The 14,666-nt window shown below is 38.1% G+C and overlaps 1 protein-coding gene across 2 annotated transcripts; it reads right to left on the bottom strand.

The window, feature by feature from the left end:
* Window positions 1-4,191: 4,191 nt before the first annotated feature.
* LOC108667564 (protein mono-ADP-ribosyltransferase PARP3) lies at window positions 4,192-10,230 on the bottom strand. Of its 2 annotated transcripts, none has more exons than XM_018154605.2 (6): window positions 9,677-10,230; window positions 9,246-9,465; window positions 8,726-8,885; window positions 8,045-8,205; window positions 6,989-7,153; window positions 4,192-5,925 (listed from the first exon to the last, which is right to left on the bottom strand). In XM_018154605.2, the coding sequence occupies exons 1-5, from the start codon at window positions 9,715-9,717 to the stop codon at window positions 7,010-7,012; spliced, it is 726 nt and encodes a 241-aa protein (XP_018010094.1). In that variant the 5' UTR covers window positions 9,718-10,230; the 3' UTR covers window positions 4,192-5,925; window positions 6,989-7,009. The 2 variants fall into 2 exon arrangements, with proteins under 2 accessions (XP_018010094.1, XP_018010095.1); XM_018154606.2 differs by having other exon boundaries at window positions 8,111-8,205; window positions 9,677-10,229.
* Window positions 10,231-14,666: the final 4,436 nt, after the last annotated feature.

Here is a 14,666-nt window from a genome sequence, read left to right as displayed (position 1 = left end):
ATGCGGAAGAGAAGGCGGCAGGAGAAACGGAAGGGAGCACTCATTGCATCCAATCATCACGCTCACGCTACGATGCATCATCAACGCATAGTTGATTATCAGCGCATCTTTTTACTTTATTCTTCTTCTCCGGACGCAATTCAGTGCAGAATTTTAGACTCTTTTAAAATAAAAATCAACTTCTTATTTTACTAACATTTCATTTTGATATTAGGTTCAATTTGAGATTTTTGCTCATCGTTGATTTGCTCTGTAATGAAATTTCATGTACAAGATTAAAAATGGCTAATCCCAATGAGCTATTATTTGCCGAGCCTGCTGTTTCCGGATTATGGCCTTGATTCTCATGCTCCCGCCCTGTGCAGTAAAATTAAGGCTATAAAAACGGTCTCATTTAGTGTAAAGCAGTAAATCAGAAATTGTAGTTTATTCGAAAGAAATAATAAACTAATGGCGAGCCACGTCATCTTATCAGTCCATTGTCAGATTATCACTTGAGCGTCAAGTTGATCATTTATCCCTTACGCTGATCGTGTGGTCAAGTTAATAATTTATCACGTTCATGATCGTGTGGTCAAATTGATCAGTTACAACGTACCCTGATCGTGTCGTCAAGTTAATAATTTACCACGTTCCCTGATCGTGTGGTCAAGTTAATAGTTTATCACGTTCCCTGATCGTGTCGTCAAGTTAATAATTTATCACGTACCCTGATCGTGTGGTCAAGTTTATAATTTATCACGTTCCCTGATCGTGTCGTCAAGTTAATAATTTATCACGTACCATGATCGTGTGGTCAAATTGATCATTTATCACAAACCCTGATCGCGTGGGGCCTAAATAGACGTAACCACGATTACGTTTCCTAAATGCATTTAGCGACCGTGATAATGTCTGTAATTGGTATGTTTATCTTGAAAAGCCGTTACACTTCTATTGTTCTATACATCAAGACCATTGCGAAGTTCATTGAGGAATTAGAAAATTATTATTCGTAATAAACCTTGAATTAATTCAACGTAGTCGAATTACTTGCTAGGTGGGTTCGTAGTGTGTCAAAATAATGAATTTTAATATTTTTGAATGAATTATATCTTTTACTGCATCCTGGCGGCCCCGTTTAGAAGATCCATGAACACAACGCCTTTGCCCTTATCAGGCTTACAAATGACCAGGGCCTATACTTTCAAAAAAAGTTAAGAGATCGTAAGTTCATCAGCCAATCATTGACGGCCTTTCAAGCAAAATCCACCAATCATAAACAAGAAAATAAAGCGTAAGTACTTACGTTCACTTAGCGAGTTTTGAAAGTATGGCCCTGGATTGTCATTCCACCATCGTAAATCTGCATTCAATGCGTAGCCACGAGTAAACGTAAGTGAATGCTTCGCCTTTAAGAAAAAATTAAATGTACATTTCGCACTAAGCCTTGCCACATTGACAAGATGTGTAAATCATCTAAGAAATATAAAGAGAAAAATTATATTCTGAGAAAGACTCTGCATGGTGTTACAGAGGAAGTCAATCACGCACACTACGCAGCTATTTGTCCCGTTATCAGAAACTTCAATGCCGACAACGTCTACTCTAAATCGACACTTTGCTACGACGAAACGTCGCAACCTGCCAGCAGCATTCCAGTGGCAAACGCAAGCCACAGCGCGATGCATGCCGCCAATTGTTTGTGTAAATTTCTTTTTTAGACCAAAATCGCTATTATTTCCCATCAATGAGAAGCCGATTCCAGCGATCAGGAAGAACGGATGAAGCACTAGCGTTCGTGGATTCGAATGATCTTCAGATCGGGACCTTGAATTGCTGCTTAGTTCTGTGATTGAGGCCCAATTTAAATATTACGTATAAACGTTTAATTTAAATATCACGGGTAAACATTTAATTTAAATATTACGGAAAAATAGTGAGGCCCTATTAGAAAGAAGCCTGCGTTTCTCATATCAACGTTGATCAGCATCTGCTCTTGTTTCCCTGGGATTGAGTTAAATGTTAATAGTTGAATAATTAAAGATAGTTGTTATCATCGGTCCGCGTGAATAAAACCACAGTTCATCAAATATTTTTTTATGAATATGACATGACAGGGCCTAACGATGGATATGGACATCCACAACGATGTGATGAAGATAAGCTTGCACGTCAGGCGAGACAGTTTGCAGAATACGAACTGGGGTTTATCCCACAATGTACAGCAGTGGTATTAATTGTTGGTTCTATCTTGCAATTGGTAGCTACAGCAGGGTCTATCTCACAATGTAGAGCAGGGCAGTTGTTTGGTAGGCGTGTCGGTTTAGGGCCACGTGACCTTTGAATGAATACGTAGAGCTAGAATGACAGTCGTTTATTATACAAACTATATAAATCAAACTTGAGATTATATGTTTGGTTGGGTGAGTTTATAACAACTTTTATGTCGGCATTACGCCATAATTGTTTCCACAAAGGCCATTTATGTAGAAGCGCGTTGCATACATAAATAGCATGATTAGAGGCCTCATCCTGTGTTTTGTCACTCCCAGTTCCAGAGGAAGTTGAAGTGTATATCTCTGTTTATTATTGATTTTTCCTTTTTTTCTAGTCTCAGTGATTTCTCGACACGTACCAGGCCACTATAGGAGTAAAACATGAGGTAATATGTATATTTCTCATAGCATTTACTGTGTAATCCAATTCCCTAAAATAATCACACTGCTCTCAAACACAACTTACGTGAAGCACGTTGACTAACTGAAAGCTGGTGCTATGAACGCTATCTTTTAATAAACTAATCACCACTTGGCAATAGGAATAGGCGCTCGTTAAAGTTTAAAAGATTCAAAAGATGCTGCGCCCCAGTTGATACAAATATTTCTCATGATTTATGTACAAAGAAGGTCGCAGTCACTGCATCTAGCAGCAATTTGTCTTCCCGAGCCAACGAAAATGCAAGTTTATGTACTTTAGCCACATCTTCAAACTCGCAATCCTTTCTTCTATTCTACTAGATCGCCAGAAAGAACCACATTTAGTTAGCGCCTAGCGTGAAGTAGCCATATTATCAACGGCCGCCACAATTCCATAAACCAGTTGGAACTTCAACATATTCGATAATTTATCAGCATCGAGGAGATTGGATTTTCACAACTATATGACAGTACGTCGTACGTCGAATCAACGGTATTGCAGTCTCCACCCAGAAGTTCCCTAAAATGACACTATTATACATTAGGCTAATTAACCCTCTACCGCCTGACATGAGTAACCGCAGCAATGCTGCCACAAGCCTACTTCCCAAAAAGGATACGTTCTAGTGAGCGCAAAATGACTTGCACTGATGGTTGCCGCCACGTACGACAACTTTAAAATGTTCTCTGTTGCGTACAAACGTCCTCAGGTTGCTACACTCAATAGTTTACGTATAAATTGCCGCCACGTACGACAACTTTAAAATGTTCTCTGTTGCGTACAAACGTCCTCAGGTTGCTACACTCAATAGTTTATGTATAATTGTATCATTTGTATGTACCCAGAGAGTGACATACGGCGGTAGAGGGTTAATTCGTTTATTACTGCTTACGCCATCAGCGCCAAGTACTAAAAACTACCTTACTCTGTTAGCATCTCGTAAGATCCACCTTCGGTGTATGTGCACCAAGTTCAAAGAACTTTTGGTTTTTATAGGGATTTGGTGCACAAGATGCACCGCAGTGCATGGTTTCAGAATTTTATCGATGATTTTCTACATACTTATGAGATTGCATTAGCGCACAGCATTCCTGTTTATTGCTAAGCTGGGAGGCTAGGAGCAATTCCTGGTTGAACTGGGTAGACGCTTTTCGTTAGTAACGATTGCTTTAGCATTTCAATGCAAACAGGCTTACAATGTCCTTATCCAACTCTAAAACTCCGCCCTTATTTACAGGGAATTTCGGCTGTCAATGGCGTGAAAAGCTAGTTCCGAAAACAAAAACAAATTTGTCCTGTCATGAGGGTGTTAAGAAAATGCTAAGGTATTTATGATTGTTTTCTGCTTCATTGTTATAACTTTTTATTGCTCGACGCTTGATTTTACGAGTATTAGTCAGGTTGCGTCCGTGGCGTCTTATACACTTTTCTGGGAGTATTCGAGCACAAGTTCTCGTATGAATAGACTACTGAAAAAAATGGTACAAAGAGAGGATTGCAATGAAACACTGGTACAATGCATCTTAAACTGGAAATCAAGTGCGCATCCTACGTTAACAAAATCACTGGTATACAGAAAAATGGTAATCCGAACACAATTAAAGTTGAAAATCTATCCCTTTTCATCACCCAAACTTCCCACTTGATAAGAAATGTTGATCCGTTGTACAGTTCCGTATAGTGGTACGACTGTCGTAAACAACCGTATTTTATACGAGCTTTCGCGGCAATATTGTTTACAGCAGTGGATCCCTAAGACCAAAGTCGCCCCACACATTATGTTACGCTAGTCTTGTGGCAAGTCATTTCCTGTCCACAATTGCTTAGCGTCGTTCAGTCTCCTCTCAACTTCTGCATACAAGATATGTTCAACATAACAATATAAAATAAAGTCAGAGTTCCCTACGCTTCATTCAGGTGAGGCTCTCATGGACACAGGATGTTAGATTTCAATGTATGACGGGTCGTTTGAGCTATGAATAAAGTTCCTTTCGTGAGGTAATATAATCATGTAAATCAGAACTTCTATTCATAATGTAAAACTTAACTTAAATACGTTTTTCACACCGTGCACATATATGAATTAGGTGCCTATATAAATAGATATGTGGGTTTCAAATCTAACTTTCTATCCTTATCATTACTGCCGTATGACTTAATTGTTAAGAAGAGGCCTGACAGTTAAGTATTAAAACAGCTAGACAGCACAAACCATGTTGGAAACCCAGTTCTGCTAAGTAGACATTTATAAATTATGCAAGAGCGCCTCTGGAGCGTTCGATGAATCTTGAAAATGACTAAGCCAAAATGTTTCCTGTCAAGATTTAAAAATAACTGAGTTTTTTTTTATATTTCTCTTTCAAAAAAGTATATCTTCATCGAGATGCATGATATAAAGAGCCTCCACATGATAAAAATGAGAATTTAAATGAGAAACTGAAAATATAACTACAATTAAAATTAAGACGGTGCAACGAACACAGAGAAACTCACGACCAGGAGCAAGACCATGGGCATATGAGATCGTGTAATTGAACTTATATTACGGTGATCCAGAACTTTACATGCTATACTCAATTGCTCAATTCAAGACATCAAATCCTCGAGTGAATTCAGCCGTATGATAAAGTTCACTTAATTCTAATCTCGGGTAAATCTAACTATCGATTGATACTGTAGATGATCTGAAAACTCCCGAAACTAAACGTTTGTAATATGCTATGGTCCGCACTACCAAGTAGAATGGCGCAATATAATAGAATTTGTTAAACTGGTGATCGCAATCAACCTATCACATAGGTTATGTGTAGGGTATTTTTTGCGACAAGAAAAAAAATAAGAATGTTTATGACACGATAAACTGAATTGATTTCGTTATATGTATTAGTATCGATACTTTACTACCAAAACGGTCTTCGAAAATGAAATCAAGTTGGAACAGAATTATGTAAGAATTCGCACTCGTCATCACAACAAATCAAGAACTCAACTTGCAGGGTTCGCATCACCACTTACCAGGAGACAAATCAGAAACAAACACTTGGAGTTTAAATGAATGCTGCCATCTTGTAACCTTTTCCTGAAATACCATTTTTGTGATCGAGTTTGAAATGGAGTCGAAATTTAGTCAGAGCTCATAAACCGAGTGTTCACTGGGGTCCTTTATTTGAGTGCACCTGCCGTGAGGCATGGGTTATCATGCGCACCCTCCGTCCCTCTTTCGATCAGCCATTTATTTTTTTGATTCTGAAAAAATATAAGTTAAGAGTTAAAGTGCTGTTGGACAAATTGTTGAAGGATGGCATGGGAAATCGAATCTTGGATTGAAATATCATAAAATAATTTTATATGAGCTGCGTCACGCAATTCTTGACATAGTTTCTGTGTTCTCACACATTAATATAGTTTTGACAATTTTGAAGGAAAATCCTGACAGTTCATGCGTTTTGAAATAAAGAAAGTCGCTATTTTGAAAAAAATTTCTTTCATGTTTGGTAACGCAATTTCAAGTAAGAAAATGATCAAACGTTGTATTAGTTCTAAACTAAATTCAGAGTGCGATATGCACACATATGCAGATGTTTAACCAGGTATAGAAGGTGTGTCTTCATGTCCGATTTTTATAGTGATGGATAAACAATAGCATTGACAGATTGAAAATTAAGTAAAAGCTATTTGCTTTGACGATAAGAAAAAGTCAAACGTAAATGTCAAGAGCTAATAAATTACAGACATTGTGGGGATTCCTTGGATAACCGATTCACGAGCTCTGGAAACAGAACAGATACTATAGATTTAATGCTTTAGACATACGAAAGAACCTGCTTTGAATTGTATTTTAAAAACTTGGGGTTTGATTAGTGTCCAAATTAAGATAAAGAATACTATTCAAACCCTTGCGTTAAATTGACCGTTAATGCATGTCCAATGTTTCTCTGTCATCGAGTACAGTACCTAAACGCGTTCACTTCAGACGTTATAGGTTGCCGGCACAACTCGGAACCATGAACTATATATAGGCAAGGTCATATTTCTCACTATGTTGTAATCAACTTACGCACAAAAAATGTTAAAATATTGCATCAAATGCCGCTCTCGTAGATGCCTCAAATTGTCAGAGAAACTTAAACCACTTACTCGATGGTTATATGTGCTTCTCTGTGGTATTTCAATACCAAACATAAAGGTATCGTGCTGTTAGCCAGATGTGGCTGTTGTAGTCGTGTTTTCCAATGATCAATGCAGCTAATGTTTCTAACGCTGAGAAAGAAACCATGAGGTATTCCAGTAGTGATATCAGATATCTCACCTGTGTCCTGCTGACTTGGCATCATTTACGGAACTCCAGTTCTAATTTCCTTTTCATCTCAGAGATGGCAGGTAATTGATCCAGCTTAATCATTTTTTCACCATTGTTGCAAGGGTAGAGCGTGTAGAAGAGAGTCATTTTCTCGTCTATAACGCGCTTCTTTTCCTGTAGGATGAACATGGGTTTAGTACGACACATTTACTATCTCAGGGTAATTAGTCGAGATTTTAAAATTTACATTAATAGCAAATTTAAATTGAGGAAATACCAATAAATGTATATTAAAAAGTTTGTCAGAATGTCTGAAAAGTTTGAGACTTGAACCTCATCAAAAGTTTGGTCCACAAGCGCATCAGCAAGAAACAAATTACCTACACTATTTTTCGTGCCTGTCAGCAAGTTGAAAGGAAGGATATAATGCGACTAGGTCATATTACCAGAATGCAAAATGAATGGAAATAAATTACCATGCGTTGACATCTTTTAAATGATACGAATTGAAAAGATCGTTATATAGCCGACAATTACGTTTCTCGAGTTCTATACTAGATTTGCTGATGATATTCGTGTATTATTGCGCAGGCCAATGGCGAGCGTCGTGAGAATTGACACAAAAATGGTGGTCAATATTGGTGCCACTAGAAGTAATTAAGATTAAAGTTAGTGCAGATCCATGACCCACAACGAGCAATACATGAAAACAATACTAGGGTTGTGCCAACCCTTGGAACTAGGGTTGTGCTAAATTCCATGTTAGATCGGGGGGTAATATACGCTTACGAATGTTCTAATAAATCATTTTAATAGCTTTCTCCGACAAGGCTGAGATGGCATGGTTTTCAATTCAGTCTCAACCGAAAAACGTTAATAGTTTTCTAACGGGGAAATGCTTTTGGGATTTAAAATTCTATTGATAATTGATGATGTCAAAATGGATCGAGACGATTTTTTCATGAAAAAAATAACAAAGCTCGCATCAACATCTTAGGCTGTCATGCGTTCCCATTTCTAGGCAACTTGGCATGAAATCAAACTGGCAGCAGAAATAGGATTAACTAGAATGTTGGAGCGGACAGGAGGGACTCCCTGGGCGTTGACAGGTTCTGGGGTAAAAACACTCGCATCTTTCTTGATGGTCGCCTCGAGTTCGGTGAGCGCCTCCTTTGCCTTCTGGATTTGGTTCTTGCTGAGCCTTCCAAGGGGCATATCGCATGGGTCTGGAGGAACAAGATGCACTTACACATCAACATGTCATCCGAATAAAATGCCTATCCGAAACTCTGTAATATTCTACAATAAATAATTTACGGGTATTTTATTAGCCATCTCATAGAGCACCTCAACAAGCACAAATAATTCTAGAATCAATTTGAAAAGCACAGAAAAAAATAATCTCACGGTTATCGACCACATGAATAACTCAAACTTCCTTTCAGATGGCGTCATTAAAGTGAAATTATAATGAAAGGCCACGCGAGCATGGAGAAGACAATCCCCGGCCCCGACACGCCATGTGGGTATTGGCCCTTCAAACCGGCGTTGTTGCAATAATCATAATGCATACAAATAAATAGAACTTTTTTAGAAAGTAGTAAGATGTAGAATTACTTTCATGACAAGAAAAAACAAATGAAATATTACTTTAACACTGTTCAATTAATTACTAGACCAGATCGCCTCCTGAAACATGCCTGACACATATTAAACATGAAATTTGCATTGCATGTTAGCACTCACCCATTTCAAGCATTGTGAAGCCCTTTGTAGGCTTTCGAACAAATTCGCTTCGGTTTATCCATTCATTTCCTGTTTTTTCTTCGAACAGCTTACAAAACTTTTTGTCCGCCTCAGCCTCTGATCCAAATGTAGATGTAACTTTCTTTTCTTCAATACAACCCTTGAAAATAGTTGGCTTTAATATTTCGTTTAGATATGCAAGTGCAAGTTAATGAAGTATGATTAGTCATCTTTTACTGATATCATCGAAGCCGTCAAATAATTCTTTAAATTATATAGTCAATCTTATATCAAGAGAACTGCAAAATATACATAAATTTTCCGCGGATTTGAAAATCAAATGTTACCTTTTTAATACAAAGATCAAGCCTCGAATAAAACAGGAACATACTCAAATTGAAGTTACGAAGAAGGGGAAGCTTAACATGTCGGATGTTTGAGGAAGCAGCTCATGCAATCTCAAATGATTGTTTACATAAGAACTAAATAAGCTAACATGTATTATATAGAAATGACTAACCACTTGCCCCGATCGGGAGCACACATGATACTTTTCGCCGTCCTTGGTCATTTGTATCACAAAATATTTATTCTCGTTTTTCGCAATGTCAGCAAAGGTGAGTGTGCAGGAATAGTCCTTATATACTTCTCCTCCGTATGGCAACTTGAGGTGTTCAGCAAATGAACGATCTAATGGGATCGGCTTCGGCTTGTCAACTCGAGGCCTCTGTGCTGCTACCCTGAAATGCATCAGTGATAATAATTAATTTCAAACGTAATCAGAAGTTTTGAGGTTACACAAACAACAGTTAGTGATATTAAAATATTACATAATGCACGGAATATCACATTCCATCTAATTAGCACACATTAAGTCAAACAAAATTCAAATATGTATTTAGGCAATTTCATTTATGAAACCAACATATAAATTGTAAATTTTGGTCTCACCCAGGATTATCTTCAGCTTCGTTTTTCCTTTTAGGTGGCATGACTACAATCTTGATTGCAGTAGATATGATGACTTAACGACTATAATGACGTAACGAATACCTACTTAATTGGCCGTAGGTATTTATAACGGTATAACGCAGGTATAACGGCAGGGAGAATAATGATTAATTAAAAAATAAATTAAAATAATAGCAATAGTAGTGTTAGCGTTCATCAAGCAAAATATGGCCAATACTTCTCCCAATAGCGGTACTCTGAAATTTAACCTCTCGGCCAATATTTTTTATTCGGCCAGTATAGACGTATATAGAAAAAAGTTGTGCCAAAACTTGCTTTCTTTTATTTTTAATCGTTAAGCTACTGATAAGTCTCAGTCAAAAGCATCGTATGAATATAAATATATAAACAACTATCCAAAATGAACCTCATTGACAGGGAATTGCACAATTGATCACTCGAGGATATGATTTGTCTGTAGCATTCTACTACAATCCACATACTTATCTCCTAGAAGTAGAAATATCATTGATGATATTGACTACTTAAAATAAAGTAATTTGTCGAATCATGTCAGATTTTTAGGAGACAAAATACTACCACAAGCCATGTCTTTTACAGCATGGGCCGCATGTTTTGTGATCGAGCGAGCGGTAACCTAATATTTTTGCAGCGTTGGAGAGCGCAGCTAACAGAGGGCCGCTCTTTTTATGAAAAATAACACACATAGCATCAGTTTAATGTTACTTTTCTGTAACGATTGTGCCCAGAATTTGACTTCCAACGCCGAACGTCTGCAGGTTCCAATTCACGAAAACACCGAGGCGGGATAATAACGAAACTCAGATCCCTCGTCACTTGGTCGAATTTATCATCAACGTTGATAAGAACTGCTGATTATCATTAATAGAATGTAAAAGTTTATTATTCAACTTTTATATTAACTTCACAATACTCAGGGCTACTGCGTTTAAAAAAAGTTTTCTAACTAAAATCTATCAAATTTTGTTCGCGGTCAGTAAAACTTTCAGGTGCTAACCGCCACTAATTATCATGTTACTGGCCTCGTGTAAAGAATTATTAGGACCTTCCGTGGCCAGCAGCGCTCATACAATAGGCCGATAGGACGGTAAATAGTGGCAGTTAGTATTTTTCCAAGTTCATTGGACGCCACTAGTGTCCCCGTGTATAAGCACCAGTTTACACTACCAACTTGCTGTCTCTTGAGAAATTATAACTTTGCAAAATTTTTACGACTAAAACTTTCAAAATAATTTATTTTATTCATTCATAGCTGTAGGCATCCATCGCAAAGGCAGTTAATTGGAATAGGAACCCTAAAATGTAGTCTTTATACACTTTACTATAGACTATATAAGAATGCATTACCTTCCAGCAGAACTTCTTCAGAATTTTTAAATCTCAACTGAGAGTTGCGCCGTCAATTATTTCTAATTTACTGACCAACATTCGTGCTGTAAAGTTGTATAATTTATTTTTAGTTTCATCAACAAATTAAACGGCTTAATTATTTGAAATTTACTTATCATTAATGATCGGCACTGGATATGCTATGCACAGACACGTTACAGTGATGCACTCAGTTGAAATCTTCTGTAGAAGCTTCGGCTGCTGCATTTCCAGCGTCTCTGATCCCATCGTCATCTCGAGACCTAATGACTAACTATACTTATCTCAAGTGCATCACTGTAACTCATCTCGAGTGCATCACTGTAACTCATCTCGAGTGCATCACTGTAACTCATCTCGAGTGCATCACTGTTACGGATCTCGAGTGCACCACTTTAACGGATCTCTAGCACAATCCTCAGCGTGCTACAACCGAAAACAAATAACTATAAAATTCTAAAGATTATTCCGTTAAATTCGACCATCACTTCACTGCGACCATCACAGACCGCAATCAGCGCTGACGTGCTGGGATGTAAACATGGCAAGCATGACTCAAAGTCTGTCGTGATGGGGAAGGTCTCCTCACATATGGAACCGAGAGCGGAAATGAGCGCTCAGTGCCGTCATTTGCACCATATAACTGTCGCCACGCACGCGAGCGCTTAATTGGACGCTGCATTTACATCAACTTGACTGCTTCGAATATATTCGAGTGCTGGATCATGTTCATTTTTAAATCTTAACTAAATAAATTTGAGCCATTCTACCCTCTTCTCTGTGAATTAAGTTGAATTTCACTTATTATTGTTCGGCGTCAAACTGTACAATGATCAAATCAAATTTTTTAACATTTCTTCTCGCTTCGAATCATCGACATGTGGAACTAACTCTTATACCCGTCTCCTCAGCTTGCATCGATGGCGCTCCGATTTCAAAGAACAGATTAGATGAAGCTATGCTGGAGTATAGATTTCGACTGGAAGCGCCTAACATCTCACAAATTGCTGGATGTTCAGCAGCTACTTAGCTTCAATGTCAGTTTTGTATAGTTCTGGTCCAAAGGCCAGTCCTCAGATATCAAGATCTCATCATAAGGCAAGTCAACAGCATTATAAGAATCGGCGACGGGCCAACCCGGCCGGCGCCAATATCCTCTATGTTATATATGTTTAGTTTTTTTTTTATTTGAATATAATTTGATAGATTATTAAAGCATTGGGTCCCGGATATGACCCTTAATTTTCATGCTTCCACTTGGGCAAAAAATAATTGTTACAAAACACGGTCTGATTTCCAGCGAAGCCGTAAATCAAAATTTGTTCATTATTAAATCAAACTTAATAGTCCTTTAATACTTAATAGTCATAAACTTAATAGTCCTGGCAGCGCACTCAAGGTTCTATTCGATAATTTGTCACTTACTGTTGAATCTCGAATGGCTATGCATCTACCCGACCTCAGTTCGCAATTCCTGTGTTCACAACAAGTTTAACTCTTCTGCTTGATCTGACTCAATATGATAATCAGTTAGTTGTCAAAGATACAAAACTGATTTACATGAATTATTTCATTTATTTTACTCATATCTTCAAGCTCCCCGATAGCCGACCATCGAATTAATTATCGTCGCTTTCAATGTTAAATATTGTCGCCATCGTAAAATTTCATTCTGAATCGCAAAAAAACTACTGCGCGGAAAACTAGCTACGAAAACGCGTTGCACTCGAACATTTAGAGCTCACTAATAAATTATTGGACTACCAAAAAATCTAATATAACATAGACTTTACAAACGTTAAAATGTAAGCAAATAAAATCTCACATCCTCTCACCAAACCATGAACCAAATGTAATAATTTACAACAAAAAGCACAATATATTTCGATTTGGAAGAGGTGCCATCTGAACGTTCGCTTTACCTTTTCCGTAGAGTTGACATTTAATACAATGATGGAGTTCGGATGAGATTGATCTTCTTGCTTAGGATATCTAAAATCTTGTCCGCTTCTTTCCCATGAGGAATTTTGCTCTTGCGTGACAATAATTTTGATGGCACTGTCGTATCATTTCTCGCACCATCGCATGTCTTCCGGGCATCAGGATGGGATAACGAAATTCCTCTTTGTAGTCGCTATTTAGGATTGCCGTCTTGACTTTTAATATATCATCGGGACTTTTGATGGTGGGATCTTTGATACCCAACAACTCCGGACTCCACAGCCTCGAAATATCTTATTAGGTGCAAAACATGTCTATTGAGGTAACCTTGGGACTCCTCGACAGGGCCGCTACTAGTCTATACGAATTTTGTTCCCCAAGCTGCAAGACCGCTGTTCAGATCCACGCATGGACCATTCTTCTCAAGAGCTTCATAATCTGAACCCATTATAATATCTATATCGCTCTTTTTTACATAATTTTTGACAGGCCACTAATGCGGATTTCATGCGCATCAGTTCTTTAGTCTTTCGGCGAATAGGTTTGCTGGCACACGAGGAATGCCTCCTCCCAACTTATTCTTCTCCCGTAGGATTATTTCCATCTTTCCATTTCTGTTCATTCTAGTGATTGTTACATTATGACGGAAGGTTTTTTCTAAATGGGTTACGCTGCCATTCGCATGCATGTCCCTGGATACATCCGCTCCCACGGGCTGACTCCTTAATTAAATAATTCCTTCACTAAGGATGAGGTTATAGAACTCCTTTGGCTTCCCTCATCAAAAAGTAGTCTCAATGTTCGGGGTTGGCTTGATTCTGAGCTTCATACCTTTACCAGCAGCGTTTTCATCAAAACTTCTTTGGTTTCCGGTATCAATTTGGCGTCTCATTATTATCATTATAATTTTATTATATGATTAGATCATATGTAATTTGGACGTAATATTCACTTGACCTGCTAGAGATTGATGGAAAAGTACTAGAAATGAGTCAGCATCTGGAAGACATCACGTGATAGATCACGCGATCAAGCCTTAATTTTGGGCGGAAGCGAATGCTTTATAAGAGCTGGTAACCTCAGTATGAACCCCCCCCCCCACGCAGTAGTTGATAAGCGCTCCGCGATGTAACGCGTCGGTTGAGTTCTCCGACCTTACGGTCGACACCGTCGCTTATCTGTATCGTAACTCTTGTATTACTACCTTGTATATCAAGATATGTTATCTAGACAGCTGTGTCTTACTTATCCTTCACTACCTTAGTCACGTAACCCGAACCTCAGGTAGAGCTTAATCGATGAGCACGGACATTGGTGCACTGGGTGTTATACTGATATAGGCGACCGTCTCCGGGTAAAGGTTGCTTGTTTCTGTCAGTTGTTTGACTTTTGTATATTCTGGAGAATTCGCTCCTTTTCCCGACTGGCGACACATAGTAGTTGTTATGTGTTTTTTACTGCAGATCTGACACTTGATGAACGAGCGACATGAGTTTGCAAAATGTCGCGGATTAAGACATAATATACATAAGCGCCATTCTTTACTTTTTGCACGTCTCTCATCAGGAGTCAACTTGTCTGCTTTGAAACAAGCTGCAATTTTGTGTTTTCTATTTCAAAACAAACAATTGACTCACTG

Source organism: Hyalella azteca, unplaced genomic scaffold (genome assembly GCF_000764305.2).
Source record: "Hyalella azteca isolate HAZT.00-mixed unplaced genomic scaffold, Hazt_2.0.2 contig14887, whole genome shotgun sequence".
Lineage (NCBI taxonomy): Eukaryota > Metazoa > Arthropoda > Malacostraca > Amphipoda > Hyalellidae > Hyalella > Hyalella azteca.
Note: the sequence above shows the minus strand (reverse complement) of the source record. Positions and strands in the feature narration are given on the sequence as shown.

Excerpts from the sequence above, each read along its gene's own strand:
- LOC108667564 (XM_018154605.2), bottom strand. The coding sequence starts at position 9,717 with ATGCCACCTAAAAGGAAAAACGAAGCTGAAGATAATCCTGG. Across the intron at positions 9,466-9,676 it reads GAAGCTGAAGATAATCCTGG|GGTAGCAGCACAGAGGCCTC; the intron begins GTGAGACCAAAA and ends GATGCATTTCAG. Across the intron at positions 8,206-8,725 it reads CTTCACAATGCTTGAAATGG|ACCCATGCGATATGCCCCTT; the intron begins GTGAGTGCTAAC and ends TTGTTCCTCCAG.